Source organism: Centruroides sculpturatus, unplaced genomic scaffold, assembly GCF_000671375.1.
Source record: "Centruroides sculpturatus isolate CEXI.00-Female unplaced genomic scaffold, Cexi_2.0 scaffold1514, whole genome shotgun sequence".
Classification (NCBI taxonomy): domain Eukaryota; kingdom Metazoa; phylum Arthropoda; class Arachnida; order Scorpiones; family Buthidae; genus Centruroides; species Centruroides sculpturatus.
The window spans coordinates 163,667-184,197 of NW_019385705.1; the positions used below are offsets into that span (position 1 = coordinate 163,667).

General features: G+C 28.8%; 1 protein-coding gene across 7 annotated transcripts in view; it reads right to left on the reverse strand.

Annotated features, from left to right (window-relative positions):
• Window positions 1-20,525, reverse strand: part of LOC111641366 (cordon-bleu protein-like 1) — a 78,420-nt gene extending 57,895 nt beyond the window's left edge. Inside the window, exon 1 of one of the 7 annotated variants that reach the window (XM_023387517.1) lies at window positions 20,309-20,525. Coding sequence is in view for 4 of the 7 variants with exons in the window: in XM_023387516.1 (XP_023243284.1) it covers window positions 1,855-1,922 (68 nt within the window). In the remaining 3 variants the exon portion in view is untranslated. The other 6 variants (XM_023387519.1, XM_023387515.1, XM_023387516.1 and 3 more) reach the window with 6 other exon arrangements.
• Between the last annotated feature and the right edge of the window lie 6 nt (window positions 20,526-20,531).

Below are 20,531 nucleotides of genomic sequence, written 5' to 3' on the forward strand. Positions count from 1 at the left end.
ACAGTACATATAAATTAACAACAAAGAAACTTAATAGGCTGAAATTATCAACAAGCCGTGAAATGAATTTTTGATAAAGCCAGAGATCTCTTATGTAACTGTATAGAGATCTTTTCAGTTACAGTAGATATAAATAATCGTAGTTAATCATGTGAAAAGAGAAGAAAGGGAATGGGAGAGAATGAGAATCAGCGTCATACAAATATCTACGATGTATTGTTCCGAAACTAGTCCAATCGAATAAAGACTACTTCAATATACCTATATTTCAGTCAAAATATTGTCATAATACTTTTCACACAATTCATAAATATTCAGAAAAAAAGTAAGGTTACAAAATCGAATATATAATAACGTATTAACCGAGTTTTTAAATCTGATTGCGGAAGAGAGAGAGATTTACATAAAATATTTAGAAACTTATTTACATCATGAAGCTATAGATCACATTATTATCGGTACCATCTGATGAAATAAATAAAAACAAAATGACACAATTTTAGTGCCATCTATTTCATAAAACAAACTAACGAGCAAAATACTCGATACGTTATTCGATTCCCTTCGTTAAAAGATTTAGTACAATTCATGCCGTTGTTTATATTTCGGAACTATTCATTAATAGAATTGAATATTAATAAAAATGATAATCAAAACGAGTTTCAGAATTATTCTAAACAGATCGTGACGTCTGTACCGATCAATGACGCCGATGACAAAAACCAGATGCAAACGGGACAGGTATCGTCGCTGCAAGTAGGTCAAATAAGTAAACAGATGTCAACAGACTACACGTGCGAAACCGCAGAAAGAAACAAGCTGCACGTCCAACATACAGAACAAAAAGCTATCAGCATTTCATTAATTTAAGAATGCCAAAATGTTACACACCGTACGAATTTCTCTATAATTAAAAATCGGAAACAGTACCCGGATGACCTAAATTCTTGGGTCCAATATAGTGATTAAACATCGCTTTTAAATACTCTCTCTCTCTCTCGTTTATGAATTCGTAAAGATAAATTAACCATAAGAATACCGTAGAAGAATGCGTAATTACAAGTTAGCGGGGACCGGTTTCCCTTTTTCGCCTACAGGACTTTTTTTTAAAAAGTTAATATCGAAGCCAAGGGTGTCTCACCTGTGCTACTATAACTTAAAAGATAACCAGTTAAACATAAAGTTTACATTTTCCTTCTATAATTATTAAATTTATAGCTGTCACCCACAACTTTATTAATTAGGTCTATTTACAGTTAAAAAACGAAAATATTTTATCTTGAGCACAAGGAAAAAAAAAACGGTAACTTTAAGCTTCCAATTTTTATAATAAATAGGTGTGTCCAGAACCGAATCTTTAATATACTTTTGTAAGTTATGAGAAATGTCTAACTTATCACGTTTATATGACTGGATTTAGTGGTTATACTTTTAACTAAAAACAAAGACAGAACAATTGTTGATAAGGTGAGCGATTAAAATAGGGGTGGTTACCTGTTTGTTAACACTTCAAAAGTTAATTTTTCTATTCTTTGAAGCAAGTTTTAACAAATTTCCCACCACTTCACTAAAAGGAATAAATGAATATTCGAGAACTATTAAAAATATCCCAGAACAATTTTCAAGTTAAATTTCTTTACGTCCTTCCAAAAAAAAAAAAAAATTACATGATCGTTTCTATAATTATCAGTTTATAATATAGAATGGTTAAAACAAAGTAAAACGCAAACATTATCTAGTCTGTTTAGTTACCTGCTTAAGTTAAAAAATATATATATATTACAAAATTAAGAGCAAAATTTATATATTAACTTAGAGCTATAAGCTAAAATACTTTTTAATTAACTAAATCACCGTCTCCTTGCAGTATTCTGGTTCGGTGTTTTCTCTTGATTTTCATTCTCTTTATCCTCTAATCCCATATTTTTAAATGTCGAATATTAAATCGGACAGTAGACTAGTTAGCAGCGAAGTTATTTAGAGAATAAGTTTAATCTCATCTTAACTCCGTGACTGAAATGCCTGCTTATCCCCACAACAGCCACATGACGTAACAGGCGATAAGGGGATAAGAAAGATATCATCATCTCTGTAATATCTCTTCTTCTGATTTATCATCCCAGAGTTGCAATCGTCGTCGTCAACGTAGAAAGCTAGCGTCAAAGACGTTGGCCTCCGACTGACCGACTCCACTACCAATACGTGAATACGATCAGCTGACCAATAGGGAGGAAAGAGGAGCACGTGACTCCCTCACCTGTCTCTCGCATCCAGAGGGATGTTGGCTAACACGTGCAGATGAAAGATGCAATATGATGATTCAAAACGTGGAAAAACTGAATTTTTAAAATTCTTTTTCTAGATGAGTAACCATTACTGATACGCCATTACTGGTATAGCCTATATATATATATATAACGAAACCACAATATGTATATTCCAAACGATGCAGTGACCTACTTACAGAGAGTATTTGAGCCTTTAGGCCCTCTCGACTATCTAATAAAAGATTCTTACATAAAATTATAGACGACTAAAGCTGATCTGAATCCTAAAATTTATTTTAAAGAATCCACAAAAAAATAGTTCAGATTTAGTTAGGTATTTAATAAGTTTCGAGAACTAGTCACACCTGCAGTTCATTAAGGGTGCTAAAAAAAAAAAAAAAATATTTAAAAAATCCGCGGAATTTTCGATGTTCATTCTACAACCGGTCATTTTTAAAAATTATCCAAAAAAGTAGTCGAAAGACATCGAACCAACGATTCGTTGTGGTAAATGACAAATCTCGTCCTTGTAAAAGTAACTGCATGAGATATGTATAATTAAGAAAGGTATGTAGATCTATACAATCCATTGTTTGTTTCAATTATAAGATACGACAAGATAAAATAGCACATACGACTCATTATAAGCTGTAAAAGATCTTTTAAAAAACAAGTCACTCGATATGACCTCTCTCTTTTTCACGCATTTAATATTACAGCAATTAGGACAAACTTTCATAACGCAAAAATTCACTTAAGTCGCAAAAAATCAAGTTTCAAAATGCAATTAAGTACATAGTAAAAAAATATATATATAGGCTTATATATTCACAAAAATACTAGCAAAATACCAGAAAGTTTGTTTTTAATCGAGTCTAATTCTACAATTTTCAGACTCTCGGTATCTTTACAACCAATGATATATGGGAGACTTCGTACGAGTTTAAACTTTCGCTATCGCCCAGTTTGGAATTTAGTCTGGAAAACATCAAGTCGAGTTGATGTATAAATTAACGTATCTATAACTGACAAAATCTTTTTATTTGTCTCAATTAAACGAGGCATTAATTAGATAGCTTAGTGCGAATGACATGATTTATTATCCTAAATTTTGCAGATAGCTTTATTACTCCCCATTGTGTAGTATTATCAGTTGCTAGATAGCATTAAACGTTTGTTTGCTCAGCGTAACTGTTGTTGATATAGCTGTAATATTCAAAACACCATTCTGTCGAAAGAACAATTAATGCAAACCCAATTAAAAGTTTTATTCAAAATATAGAAATAAAAAAACTACACGTTTTAACCTAAAACTTGTGGTTGTATTTTATATTACGAAGAGTCTAATACTTATCTTTTGTTTAATTGTTTAGTTAAAATCATTAATGGATTATAAATCTTCGCCTTTTTTCCTTATCAGAAACAAGACACTTTTAAACAAACAAAAAAACGTTGTCTTCTAAAACTAAAATTTATTAAAAGTCGTGAATAATTCTGGAATGTCCTTTGCAATGACGCTTTTTTTTTGTGATGAATCAGAAAAATAGCATTAAATATTCAATTGAAACGTGACTAGAATTAATTCAGAGGAGTCAAAGGTGCAAATTTTTACAGGTGATTCACTTCTAGTTCTCCCGAATATTGATTTTATAAATTTGTTGCTAAAGTATATGTTGTTTATATTATAGTTAATCACTATAGTAAAATATAATAAGCGCCATCTAGTATTATAAAAGCAAACTAAATCTGTATAACATAACACAAAAACGTGAGACAACGTTTTTTTTTTTTTTTCTAAACAGGATTAATAATAACGAAGTTATTCTATTGATAAAATACTTTTATTCTCTACTTGGAATGAAATACCGTATACACGTACAAAGATATTTCTGGCAAAATAATTGTCAGACATATTTATGGCTTGAGACAAAATATCCATTCTTATATAACGATTTCAGGAAGAAAATATCCTGTTTGGCCGCTTCTACGTTAGTAGACTGCACAGAAATTGCATCAAGTACACATGCCTTACGGCTTAAACCACACTTGTCCATGTTATTCTATGTATAAATTTATTTTCGTGCCGATTCGTCGTGAAATTAAAAAAAAAAAAAAAACTCAAATTTGAGTTAACAGAGGAAGAGACCGCTTCTATAAAAACTCTTCCTCTAAATGCGGTTAAATGTAATTAATTCTCACAGTTTTCAACGAAGTTGTCGTTATATTGATCTATCACTGGTATATAAAAATACGTAACACCAAATCAAGTTGAAATTTGTTACTAGATTCATTTAAAAATGCTATATAAGTGAATTCTATAAAAGTGATTATATATAAAGAACATTAACGCCCGTGTACAATTTACTTGCTTAATGGATACTCGCATTATTATGGCTTATCACGAATACCTAAAATACTGAACACGATACATCCTTTCCCTGGAGTGTCGTACAACTAAGGTCAAAACAATGCAACGAGTCAGCTATTTTTTTTTTTTTTAGCAGATTCGAGAAAAGAGAAATTGTAAAATAAATTCACGAATTCATTGAATCAAATTTGAAACCTTTATAAATAAAATTTATTTATATAATTAACAAAAAAGTTTTATAATGTAAATGTATATTTTAAAAGATAATGACATACAGATGCAGGTTAATTTTATATATAATTGCATGCTTATGTCGCTATCCTTATAAAATGTACGTCAATATAACATAATGAATTTTATTTTGCATAACCGTGTTTCGTTAATTAAAGAACATTTTATGGGTCAAGTCATGTTGTAGCCCATTCCACAATGTTTACAATTTAAAATAGTTTAAATTACATGTGTAATGTATGTATGTATATATTATATAATATATACTGTGTGTGTGTGTGTGTGTACGTACTGTACAGTACATATAATTTGTTCAGATTTTGTTATAAAAATTAGAGAAAGAATGCAGAAAAACTTGCATTAAATAATTTTTTTGCATCAGTAATTTTAAAACTACTTGCAGCGAAATTGGCTTTTGTCTGGTTATTTATAAAATCGCTTTTTTTTTTTCTCATAATTAAAAATAATTTTAAAAGTAATCTTAAATAGAAATTTGTTCAAGAAATACATTTTTACACTATAAAAACAAACTTTAAGACGTTGCTTAATATTCGGGAGGAAAAAAAAATATTTATAATTAGTAAAAGTGGTATATAAGTTAAGAAAACACTGATTCAGTATGTAAAATATCGATCTAACCTCCCTCTGCCCTTTACAGAATTGGCGATTTAATATATTTTTTAAAATTTATTTATAAAAAAGTCAAAAAATGTAAAATGACAAAAAATTTTAAATATGAATTTAGAATAATTTTGAAGTTAAATTTAAAATTAAATGAATACATTCATTAAATTTTAAACTGGCAAAGCAGTATGAACAATAAACAAGTCAAAACCGGAATGTAGTATTTTGTAATACGAATATATACATAATTATTAGGACGATAGAACGTATACGATAATATTTCTTGGTCTTTTCTGCAGCTAATAGAAGAAAGACGACAAAAGTTATATTGAGGATATTCTGATTCGGGTGAAAGAATACTGGCATAAAAATAAAATTCATACATCCATAGTAGTATATAATAGTTGAGAAAGTGTCGTTGAAGTGTCATTGGAAGCTGTAAAAAGCTTAACGTTTGGGAAAAGGGACTATTTTTTATTTTTTTTTTTTTTACTTCGATATTGTGATTACAGATTTGTCGTAATTCGACAGAATTTTCTATCATTCCACTACACTTCAATTAATGAAAATGTCTTCGAGTCAGATACGAATTCGATCTCGGGATTTTGAAGAAATTATAGTTCCAGGAGAACAATTCAATAAACTCATCAACAGGAAAATAGAATCTTTTACTATGCAGTTAAGAAATTCAAAGTTAATTTTTATGCCATTTCCGACTTAGACCGTCAGACAATTTGTCTCCTACGTGCACACAAGACTATCTGTATCGTCTGAGTGGAATATTTGATTTAGAAAATTTAAATGCAGAAAATATCTCCATTCAGAAAATAACACTGCAAAATGTCTGTTCGATCCACGATTTTGCATGCACATTTTATGATCAAGATATGTATTATTATTGGAAATCTTTCGATAATTACGTAGAAGAAATATTTACAACAAACGATTTTATACGCTTTAATGGTTCAACAATTGATAGACTTGTATCTCGATCGATATAAGAATTACATTTAGGCTACTTCTGGTTTTATATCGTTGGTGCGAGGAACAAGTCAGAAGAGCATTGAGGAAAAGTGGAATAGATAAAAAATACGTTCGATTTGATGGACAAAGAATATAGGAGAAATGAAATAAGAAATGTTATGAAGCCATTTATTGGTAAAATCAGATTTCTTGCCATGGGTATAGATGAATTAAGATCATCTGTGTTTATACTTAACTTGTTAACCGGCGCGGAAAAAGTGTATATTAGGCATGCTTCTGAATTACATGATCATTCCTACTATCCGGAAAACTTTAGTCGAGAAAAACAAAATCTAGAAGCAGTGCATGTTATTTTGACTTGTTTTCTTACAGAAATATTCAATCTTACCGGAACCACTAACAGAAAGCCGAAATATAATACATGGGCCTACTTTAGCACAGAGATATTTGTGAAGGAAGATTAGAATTCGAAGTTCAGTGACGAAGCAATGAAGCCCTTATGTAAAAGTGTAACACTGCAAGTGTTTGGATATAAGCAATCGTTCGAATATTGTTCTTATTTTAAAAATTATTGTATTAAATTCGCTTTATTATTTTGCATTTAATTATTTTAATTATCGAAGTATGTAATAGTTTGTCGTCGTTTATTTGTTCTTAGAATTTCCGTTTATAGTAAATAAGCAATATTATTATAAAAATATTTTATCTGTTCTTCATTGTATACGGCATTTTATGTAATTCTGCACTTATTCTATTGTTTTATAGATATTTTAAGAACATAACTAAGAAGAAATAAGTAAACTATTCAAAATAGTTCTTCGTTTATATAAAAAAAGGTGATAAGAATTTTTAAATTTTTATTTTTCAGAACTGTAATATACTCAAACTCTGATATAGTCTAAAATCTACAGGTTACATAAATTGAAGGCGAGCATAAAATATTGATGCAAGAAGCACGGCATTTTAACAAATTATATCGTAATGCTCATTAAATTGGAGCAAATTTTATAATCAAGACAAATCTATTGGAAATATAATATTCTTTATTAAGGAGCCACAATATCCACAAAAAAATAAATAAATAAAAACATGTACTAAGCCATCGAACACCAAAAGAATTTGTGGAATTGGTTCTATGATTTGTTGAAATAGAATAATAAATACTTCCAATTGTAATTTAAACGCATATTCTTGAAATGAATACAGTACAATAAATTTATGACGTATCAAAAGGATTTAACAGAACCCTTACAGATGAAAGTTTATTCATATACGATGAAGATGCGAAAACTCAAATACCAGCATATTTCGGTATTCAACTATGGATATAAATAACTAAATTTAATTGAAAATGTTGATACTACATAAGCGTTATATTATCTAAATCGAATATTTTGTTACAGGTAAATAACTTGATTATATAAACTGATAGAAGTGAAGAGTTTCTGCTTAAACGTAGCTAACAATACCGCATTAAGATCATTTAAACTTAATCGCGTTAAGATACTTAACACCTTAACGCGATTAAATTGAAAGTTCAAGCAGGAACTCTTATTTATCAAAAAGATGAGAGAATATATTTAAATGAAAAGATCTGTAACTAAAGGTTAACTAAGTAATAGAAGAAAGCTATGATAACTTCAAACTTTTAAATGTTATTTTAGATCTATAAACATTTTTAAATTATTAAGACAGATCTAGGCAAGATTGTGCAAATGGGTTAGAGTTTTGGGATTTAACCTTCCTTTTTGGAAAACAATTTTTAAAAAAAATAAATAAAATTAAGCAGAATATTGTATCAAGAGATAACACATCGAATTGAACTGAATTTATACAGCATATTTATTTTGTACCTGTACAGTTCCTTCTCAATCTACTATATTGTGTTACTCTATACAGTATATTATAAAAACAGCTACGTTATGAAAATAAAGTATTTTAAAACGCCATTCTTTTAAAAATCCTGCGCGCTTGGCTAACAATATATATATATATATATATATATTTCCTTCATTACTTTGAACTCGCCAATCTTTTCGCTAATCGAAAACCTTTTAATACTGAAGAATATTAATATTCACATCGCAAAACTATGTTCCGATTAAGTTATGCTTCGATACACATCACAATGCATTAGAACAGAAAGAAAATATTTAAAAAAAAAGCACATCGAATTAATATTCAAGTGTTAAAATGTCTTGATTCTAAATTTAACAAAAATTTACATCAAGCGATATTTACTGTATAATAAAGACGTATTCTAAGCAAAACAAAAAAAAAAACTTTAATAACGTTTTCTATTTCAGTTAATAAATTTTTTCTATATAAAAAAAATAGTTAAATTCTAATTTATTCATGTACTCAATTATGTACTTAATTAGATATAAAAACTAAACGTACACAGAAGTAAATAGAATTTATCAATTTCAGAAATTTCAACATCGATTCGGAATTAACACGCAGTTTATGATTCAAAATTCCTAGTAAATTAAGAACAACGTTGTATTTTTCCAGTTACGATTTTATAAAAACAAAAAAAAAAAGTTTCATAAATAGAAAGTTTAAACTGAAAAAAAAGAAAGAAAAAAAACCCGTAAAAATATTCAAAAATTGAATTAATATATTTATAAATTACATTTGGAGGAATGAGGGATAAAAACTTATTGACCTATATTTCAAATCAACCGAATGGAAAAATTTATAACCTTTAAATATTATAACCAAGCTTTTTTCTTGTGTTAAACAAGCATTAAATGGCAAAGAAAAAAAACTGATTTTAGAATTTAACACCTATTTACGAGCAGCCATTGGGCTGCATACCAATACGTATCCAGACGTAACCTTTTATAAGCGCCCGCTATATCCGTCACCTAATTATAATTTCGGTAAAAAAAAAGAATCTTGCTATGAAAATTTTAGGAGGAATTGATGACGTATAAAGGTGGCCGACCTCATCAATATTTGAGGCACTATGTTTAGATAACTTAGACGATCGATCGCAATAGTTTTTCTTCCTATAAAAGAACCTATACCAAGTGGATCGCTCCTTGTTTGTTGTTATATATATATGCATATATATATAATGCATATGTTACCACCGGAAATTATCGTTAGAAGTAAAGGTGAAGGTCATAGCAAGGACTTCATTAAGTTGTTTAAGCACGCCTGGTAATCACTTCCTTTGTGGAGCTATCCATGCAGGAGGCCAATAACGGACAATAGAGAAGATAGTTCAATTGTTTAGATAAAGAAAGATAGGCGAAGGAAAGGATGAGGAACGAAATTAATTATAGAATAATATAAACATTCGTAATTAATGATAAAAATTTACGATAAATCATTTATATTGATGATTACGGTATCGCTTGAATGATGCTTGAATCGTTGCAATTCTGAAATCGTGTTTCAAATTAAGCGAATTATAATTTAAATAATAAAAATTTTCTGAAGTGTTTTGCTTAAGAATAAATAATTTACGTGATCTAGCACACCTCTGAACAAGTACAACATTTTCAAAATAATCAAAGTCGTCATTTAACTTTTTACTATTTAACTTGATGCTTTTTCTAAACAATTTAATAATATCATTTATTTACGGAGAAATCAATACATCTCTCTCTATATATAGGCCTATAAATGGGCAAAAAATGCACTTTGTAAACTTTGTCTTGATCATGCGAACAGTTATCGAATAATGAAAATTTAATCATAATTCAATTGCACTTAAGACTTTCGGTAATGAATACCTCCGTAAACTCTCATTATAAAAATCGACTCCGAAAATTTCTTGCAGCAAAAAATATTATTGAAATCGGATACGCTTATACTTGTTTTAGAGAAAATACCATAAATGGATATACAATTTCATCTCGTTAATTCCAGCAATTTTTCTCTATCGCATGTCTACCTATCATATAGGCCTTCTTAACTTGAGGATAACTTACACATCACGGAAAATCACGTCAAAAGTCTTTCCTTTATTAACATAATAACGATTTTATAAACAACTAATTCCTTGAATTTTAACATCAGTTAAAAAAAACGAATTAAAAATGCTATTAAAAAATCTACATTTGAGAAAATTTTCTTACAATATCAAAGAATCGATCAAAAGAATTAGCTAACAGCTTTGGTCTATTTTCGAAATATTAATTTTTAATAATGAGCTGATATTAAAAGGAAAAACACCAAGGAGATTCTATAATTATTCTTTAAAGAAAAAAAAAAATAATACAAAACATTCTATCATTATAATAATGCAATTCTCGTAACTGATATTTTTAGAAACGCATTTAAAGTATCATTTTACAATAGTTCTTTACTATTTGGTTACTTTTATATCCTATTATTTTTTTTTTTTTTAATTTTAAATTTACTTATTTAAATAAGCTCAAAACGACAAACATACGAAGAAAATACAAAAAGAACGGAAAGATATAGGAAAACATGATATGTTAGGTGAACAATTAAAGTAAAACATATGACTGCCGACTCTATATACTGGTAAAAGGTTATCTACGGATAATTTTTTGAGACTCGTCACTGTGTCGGATGTATCAGAAGCAAAATATAAATCTAGCAACCGGTCCGCCTGGGGTATTTATTCGCCCGAGAGTTTCGTACGAGACTGAGTGTCTTTAACCTCACTAGCGGGCTGATAGTATGTGTGTGTGTGTGTGTGTGTGTGTGTGTGTGTGTGGCATATTATGACAACGATCCACCCGACATGACTGATCGCATACCAGCCTGAAAAAAAAATACAAATTTCTTCCTATTCTTCTATGAATAACGATAAGAATCGATTACGATAACGAGTGAGAAGATATCACACACTAAACCCTGAAGATAGAAAAACGTATATCGGCAAAAAAAACAAAAAAAATGGGGAAAACAATGCAATAGTAAGTTACGACCAACAAAGTGAGAGTGGTTTCCTTAATATAGAAGGAAATGACCTTGAAAATATTATAAAGTACTCGAAATGCCACGTAATCTCAAAGAACATAGGTGCAATTTCGAAATATCGTTTCACTTCGACAGTTTTTGGTGATATTTATGAAAAAAAATTAAATGCCCAGTCATCTATGTAAACAAGGACATATACACAGGTCCTATTTTTAAATTATCTTAAAAAAACAGTTTGAAACTTTGATTTCACAAAATAAGCAAACGATTCGTATTGAATAGACTGCAAAAGATGCTAACTTTCTAATACTCAAAAACTTTTAAGCAGCGAGAGAATACTGGAACAAGTAGTTTAATAAATTACGAAAATAAAAATTTTAAAAAGCGGATTAAAATAATGAAAAAAAACAATTGTTTTGTATTTAAAAAAACATAGGTTATTTACTTTGGTATTGAAAGATTTAATTTCTTGAACAACGTAGAAACTACACGCAAACAAACATTGAAGAAGCAAGAGTTTCTTATAAAGGGCAGGAAATGAAGAAAGAAAATAATTTGAAACGTGTTTCTTTATAGAATGTAAATATAAAACAACATTATAATATTTAAAAATAATAAAAATATCCGATAACATTATATACAGAAACAAATTGATTTTAGAATAGAATAAATAAAATTTTCTTTATCATCAGGAACCTAAATTTTAAGACGACGACTATAAAAACAATTGAAAATATTTACAGAATGTATATACTTTTGAACTCTATACAAAGTAAGAAAAAAATTCCCGGACCATCTAACGGGATTTGACCGGCTCTACATGTACCCCTAAGGACCTTAACCTGCGCTTGATATCACTTCCCACTTACCTGAAATAAGTCACTGGCGGAGAATAGGCTGCTTTACGACAACATAAATTCCCCATTTCCGATCATTCCAAGTACTGTCAGTCCACTTTAATCTTTGCTGACGTCACAGAGGACGAGATAAATATTTTCCGATACATAGCTGCTGGAGAAAAAGTTGAGAGTAAGCCGGGCGACATCTACAACTCACACCTTCCGGAGATTTGAAACCCAGTCATCAGCGCTAGCTGCGGTGGAGTAACGAACTAAATTCCATGTCTAATATATATATATATATATATATTTTTTTTTTGTTAGTATTTTTTTCAGTGAAAAGAATGGAGGGGAAATGAATCCACTCGAATGGAACAGCTGACGTCACTGGTGCTCACCGGTTTCTAAATTCGTCCGAAGATAAAAGCAAGCGCTCTACCTCTCCTCGACGCTAATTAGCATGATAATGTGGAAGAAGTATCACCCGTTCCTCCTGCTCACAAAAACAAACAAGCAAACTGCGGCACTTTTCTACATTCAAAACATTTCCCTCCCCCCTATTTCTTCCTACTAGCTTAACTGCATCTTACTCGGATGGCATAAGCATGTGATTTTTAAGATGTCACACGATGTTGGTGACTGCGGTCACGTGATTCAGTTCGATGTCCGATCATCCGTGAGAACCGGTTATACAATCAAGTAATTATATATTCGGTTCTTATCCATTGAAGAAATGAACTCAACCGGCATGTAGGCTACCGAAAGTATTTACTCGGCCTCTCGAAATAGTAAATAGTTCTTGTGACATGGTATACGACAGCTTGACCTTTCGCTTAGATTATGAAAAAAAGAAAACAGAAGTGTACGAACGAAACAAAAGATTTATTTTCCTTCTTATAGCGCAGTTTAGTTGTCATTTTCAAACGAGTCCGTTATGTGGCATTGCCATTTACTCCAGAGTAAATATCCTTAATCAACTTTAACCTCTTTTCTTATTGTTTTATTAATTAAATTATGCAATTTATGCGATTTGAAATCAAACTAAATANATTTGTACTGTTTGAAGATGGTATATACTAAATATGTTATTTTAAAATTCATAGCAGCTATCTAAAAAAAGTTAGAAAAAGATGGATAACTTATTTCAATGTGAAAAAGTTATTCTAAATCAATTGAACAACAAATATTCTAAAGAAACATTTATAACTTATTAAAAAAAAACTTTCATTACTTCAATGTCGAACAAACAAAGGGGAAAAAAATCTTCGATTTCGTTTCTACTGAAGTGGAATTTACAAATTAAGGAAACTATTCACCAGTAAAAAAAAAATGTTACAATAAAATCGATTTTATTTCAAATATATTTTAAAAATAGCCTTAATAAAAGATGCGTTAAATTTATGCAATTTTCCAAAATCGATTTACATAATACGTTAATGATAAAGTCGAGTTAAGTCAAAACTTTACTAGTAAACAAAATAAGATAATATTAAAAATAAAATTGAAAATAATAATAAATTTCGAAATGATTAAAATATGTTTATCGTCACTACACAGTCAACAAATTACACAATAAAATATATTCCTTTTATAAGTGTGTACGTTTTCAAATGTTCTTTTAAAAGACCATTACGGTAATTTACTAAAAATTTAACAACAACAACAAAAAACATTCCATTTACAACAGAAACTGGTTTTATCGTGCTAAAAATAATTTTGATACCATTTTTACTCGCAGATTATGTATAATAAATTTTTATCAATTAAACCTGCTAATTATAAGCAACATATTAAATAAATCCCTGACCACGCTGTTCCGCATAATGGTTTTTTTTTTTTTCCTCCTTTCCCACCTCGAGTTCTTGACATGCTGCCAACTTCACTCCCTCGCTAACTTCAAGTACTTTATGCAAATACACTGCTAGTTTTATAGGAATTGAAATTCTGCCAATTTTTTGGTTACTCGTGTAATCTCTTATATTATCTCTGTCAATTTTTATCATTGGATTCTATTGGTTCTTATTAAAATGGACACAATCAACTCGAGTTACGATCAGATCAAATACCTGTTCACATGCAGCAATTTCCTTGTCACCATCTATCATAAATGATTTATAAAATTCGTCTTACATCGCACAATTATAGAAAGATGCTGATAGGTATAACGTAAAACGCTTCATTTAATCCCTTTCCATTATGAAACTATGTTACATCGAATTAAACTAAAGTCATCAATCTTTTTCAGTGATGTCAATATTGAGTATAACGTAAAATTACTTATTATCGACATATAAAACTTGTATTTTTACGATAAAAGATAGCATTCATTCACAATTTTTTACGTTAAAAACTCATGCAACTATATTTGGTGAATATAGCGCATTTAAGGAAAAGAAAAAATATATATATATATTTTAAATATTATTTAAAAATTCTTAACCACAATATTCTTCACTGAATTTGATTCATTAGCATAGCTTCAACTGTAATTATCTATAGATTAAAATCAAGTAATTGTTTATAGACCTTGATTATATTGAAACAGAATAATGTGAATACCATTTTTCATGTTTTGAACTTTTTCTTTCCATTCTCAGATTTTTTTGTCCCATTTATTCGTCAGTCCTTCGAATCGTTAAAGATGTAATCATTCCATTCTCTCATTCTTCTATGAACCATTCTCTGATCAAACGAAAATATATATATATATTTAAATATATCAACTATCTAATATTTATTACACTATCTATGGAAAAAATTTGTCTTTGATACATCAAGATCCGTAGCTTTATATTACACCCATTTTATCTATATTGATTTACAGATACAAGATCCTATTTTAAAATTCTAGATATAGTAGTAAATGAAATTTTAAATGCAGATATTTTTACTAATAATATATCTATCATTACCTTTGCTATACAAACGATAATCGAGGTTTTTTTTACACTGTTATACTCTTTCTACAGTCAAGATATAGTGTATTTATATATATTTTATATTATTTATAATTTTAAATTTTAAAATTATAAATAATTTTAATTGTGTTGTGGCTTTATTTTCAATGCTATTATATATTCTGTCCAAAATTTAAGATAAATTTCTTCATAATAAAGACGATTTTAAGACTATAGTTTTTTTTTTTTTTTTTTNATATAAAAAGAAGAATGTTGTGTTTCCTAACAAACACAATAGCATATTTTTTTTTGTTTTGTTTTTCAAATATCTTCCTTTACAGTTTGCCGCCATCTGTTGCATGAATCCAGAATTATAACAAGAATATTCTTCCACCTGTCAGGACGAATGACCTTGACGACATCCATGGCGTTCTCTCTCAGGGTCAACCAGGTGCTGTTGGTTCGAGACAGGTACATAGACAGGCAATGTAGTTAATTTTAATGTTTATTCAGTCCTTAATATAAAACTTTACAATATTGGCTTAAATGAATTTGGGAAAGCGTAAAAAAAAAAACAAAATTTGAAGACCAAAAAAACTTAAAAACTGCACTTTTTAAATTAGATTGTCGTTTCATTTATTAACAAATTGATCAGAAATTTACATAGATTCAATTCCAAAATTATAAACTAAAAATGATTCAATTACAGTATGTAAGAATTTTAATCGAGTATTGTTTTAGAAAAATTAATTTTCTTAAGATATATTTTTCGTTAGAATCGTAAAAAAAGAGATCGAATTATATGTGATGGCATTAAGAATTTTATTACATTTTTTTATACATATAAAAAAAAACATTAAATCTCACTCGAAAAGTCGGAAGAGCATTGAAATTTACGTTAATCCTCTCAATAACAACAGGAAAACCACAATTCGGTACGCCTCCTAAAGAAAAACAGCAAGGAAATTTAACGACTTCTAAGTGTATTGATGCTTGAAACTAAGCACTTAAGTTACAAACGAAATGGTTATCGCCGTCACTTCTTCTCTAGTACATATTTCCGGCACATACCAACTACAGTCGTCTATCGTTGTTTAGCAACATAGCCTTGATAAAATAAAGTATTGTAAATAAAATATAGAACTTCATTTCGACTTAAATTACCGTAAAAATCATTAACGAAGGTGGCAGTTTTTAAAAAAACTAAAGCTGTATTTAGTCATTTTTACGAGGCTAACTCTTTGTTTAAGTGTAAAACGTGACTTCCTAAATGCATGACTTAAAAATGTATATAACGTGTGTTTATCATCCATAAAAATGTTTATAATATTTAAAATAGATCATATTCTCATACTTAACCTATTAAAATATACTATATGAAGTTATAGAAGGATATCCGGAATAATTATTTAGAACTCCACATACCAAAACCTTAAAAACTTCATTAAAAAGTATGGCTACGTGTACAGACAAAAACTGCAAAACTTCAAGATCGATGGGGGAATTGCAAAAGTTGTTTACTTTTATCGGCCTTCGTGCATATTTTATGACTTTGCGACCTTTTCGATTAGAGCGGAGAGGTGTCAATCATTAAATTTCTTGTAACTATTTCAACTATTCGATTAATTATCATCTCACAGTTTTATAGTAGTTCTACATCACTATCTGTTCCAGTTACGCTGACCTTTAAAACGTTCTTAACAATAAATACAACATAGAGTAGACCTACAATTTTTTTTAAACAACAAAAATAGTAATTTTATTATTATTATTATTTATTATTAATATTGCAACTCGAATTTTTTTTTCAGTTCATTTTTTATTATTTTCTGAAGGCAGTTACTTCGCACTGATAATTTTCAATTCACGCTACATATCACATGCCATACTTTAATATGAAAATTTCTATAAAAGAACTCGTTTAGTAATTTTTGTTAAAATATTTATAGCGAAAACAACTATTTTTTTTTTTTTGTTTTGCTTAATTCTGAAGTTCAATAGCAAAATATGTCCAATGTGTCAACGTATTATTTAACTATTTTTATTGATTAAAAAAGAAGTTAACAAAATAATTGTATCAAAAATCATCGTATCTTCCCTCTTGTTTTAAACAAAAAAGAGGTTTAAATATTTATTAAAATTTTATTCCAAAATAAAACTAAGGTAATATTAAATTAGTCTACCTCTAGGTTGTTTCCTCTATGACGGTGAAAGGAAAACGTTTCGCATATACAAAATATAAAACTGGATAATTTCCAAATCATTACTTGACTTTATTTTTAGACAATTCATACCAATATATTTTAACTTGAATGGAATAGAAAATGAACTGAATCGATTGCAAAATCACTTATTCACCAAAAGATATTGGGAAATAATAAAATTGTTATCCATTAATTAAAACTTTACTTATGAAAAATATCGATAAACTGAGATGCGAGAGAGAATTGTAAAATACTGTACATTAAATATTTCCATTACGGTAATTTACTAAAAATTTAACAACAACAACAAAAAACATTCCATTTACAACAGAAACTGGTTTTATCGTGCTAAAAATAATTTTGATACCATTTTTACTCGCAGATTATGTATAATAAATTTTTATCAATTAAACCTGCTAATTATAAGCAACATATTAAATAAATCCCTGACCACGCTGTTCCGCATAATGGTTTTTTTTTTCCTCCTTTCCCACCTCGAGTTCTTGACATGCTGCCAACTTCACTCCCTCGCTAACTTCAAGTACTTTATGCAAATACACTGCTAGTTTTATAGGAATTGAAATTCTGCCAATTTTTTGGTTACTCGTGTAATCTCTTATATTATCTCTGTCAATTTTTATCATTGGATTCTATTGGTTCTTATTAAAATGGACACAATCAACTCGAGTTACGATCAGATCAAATNCGTTATCACAAGAAAAATAGAGCAAGTTAGAAAGTGTTAATAAACTTCACACGTTATGCCTGCTGGGACGTTTAAGAACTGGGTGAATCAACCAAAGCTGACCTCAATCGATGCAAAAATGAGAAACATATGCGTTACTACCGCTTAACTAATGAACAAAAAAAGAAAAAATTACCAAAACGAAACGGTCTAAGACTGAAGATAATTCATCTCAATAATAAAATTTTATTCTTTTACGGGGTCACACTCGATACAGACTATTTCATTAGTAAAATCGTACCATTGACATGATTCATCTAAGCAATATTAAAAAGTGTTTATTAATATAATTCTTAATATTAACCACAAGGAAAAATTCGTATAAAGTTCGCTTTGTACGGGTCAATTACATTACGAGATTTCCAAACTCGTTCTTTTAGGCAATATAGTTAATTTTAGATAAGGTGAATATTCAAGTAATTTATAACACCCTCTGCTTCTTTTTTTTTTAAATTATTTTTTAAACATTTTTTTTACCTTGTAAGATTCTAAGAAAACAAGTTTTTAATTTGCAAAATTTAACGATAAGAAATAATAAATTATTCAAGCTTCTCGACAACCCTCTTCACTGAGTTAATTCGATCTTTAACCTTGACTATCCAGTCCACTACAAATTTTGTAATTATAACAACAAAAAAACAAAAAAAAGGAAAGAACGACATAAATTAATTTATTACTCAAAACTAAAACATTAAAAAAAAACAAAGTATTTTTTTAAACTGTGAAATTATCATAATTAATTCGTTGAATGGTGCAGCGTACTGAATTACCTGTTTGTATTTTTACTGAGTTTTTAAGTTTTTTTTTTTACTTAAAACTTTAATTATTTGTTATAAACATTGATCAATCTAATTATTTATTTAATGTTAATAAAATTTCTTTAATTAATGTCTTAGCTTCCCTCAAGCAATGCTAAGATAGTTATAAAGTCTATAAACTAGATATAAAAAGGGATCATCATTATCATAAATTAAGCACATTTTTAATTATGTTTAATTAATGTATTTATTAGTTTAATTGTTCAGACAATAGAATTTTGTGTGTTATATACTTTATTCCATTTACTTCAGACTTAACATGATTAAATTAACGAAAATTTTACTTCCATTTTTAAAAAAAACTTAATTGAACAATATCTACAATACAAATATGACTAACAATAACATACAATTGCGATAAAATATTTAAATTTTATAATAAACAATAATTAACTTCATAATCTGTACTCAAGAGGTGTAAGTGTAAAGAATATTCAATACTGTATAATAAATGATGTAACTGTACGGTTAATCAGAATTTACTATGGCTTTGAGACTATTATGAGCATGATTAATCTAATTTTTTTTTTTTTTAATGTTCATTCGTATAATAGCTTGTTTTCAAAACAACTATCACGATTAATCGAATTATATGACTCATCTTTAATTCAATTTCTAAACTTTAATAGTTTAAAATGAATAATAAAGATTTACTTTGGTAAAGAAGCAAACTATCTTTTAAGCAAAAAGGTTTTAGAAGAGTAAATATGCGATTAATCGTATTACGAGAACTGTAAAATCTGATTATCCGGCTGTTAGAACAGCAGTCAGATAATCAAATTAGCTGCCGTTTGATGTAATAAAAAGGTATAAGAATCGATTATTCGTGCATCGATATAATCGAATTTCATACCTTCTCATTAACGTTACGTAAGAAGCACTTATTTCTTGAAGCAGTTACATGACAATTAAATTCTGTAGTTTTTCGATTATTCGTGCGATTAGACTTTCTACAAAGTCTAATCGCACGAATAATCGAAAAACCTACGAAATTTCCTACAATAGGTATGACACACTTCTCAAACATTAAACAATAACAAATCTTATAAAGCGTTATCTCGTATAATCATAATGTCAAATCGAACAGATAAATCAAATTTACATATTAATTTGCATAATTAACACCATATTTGGCGGCATTTTTCACTTTCAACCGGCACTTCGCCGGTTGACGTCTATGGACTTATTTTTCGTATCGTATTACGTTATTAAACTGAAAATAATTCGATATATTTTAAAATTAATTTAAAAAAAATATCACAAACTAATTATAAAATAATAACGTTATTATTAACGTATTTAGACTTACGTCTCAATCACTAGCAACTACGAATATCGATTACGTCGTCGTGACGTCATTCGTCGAGTAGACGATAAAATGTTAAAAAGAAACATACAAAAATTATTTTAAAATCGAATTACTTACCCAATTTCATGATAGGAAAACGAGTCGACATTTCTACTTCTGATAATAGAAACGGTCTACTTTCTTTAAGCCACTCCCCAAAATACTTTCAGATTGACCAATGGTAATACTTTGACCGTCTAAGTGCGGATAATTTGAGTAACGGGAGCAAAAACGTTATCGTTAAATCGGTTAGGTGGCTAATCTCATCTCGTTAGCGTTTTTTCTCTTTACCGGTTTTACG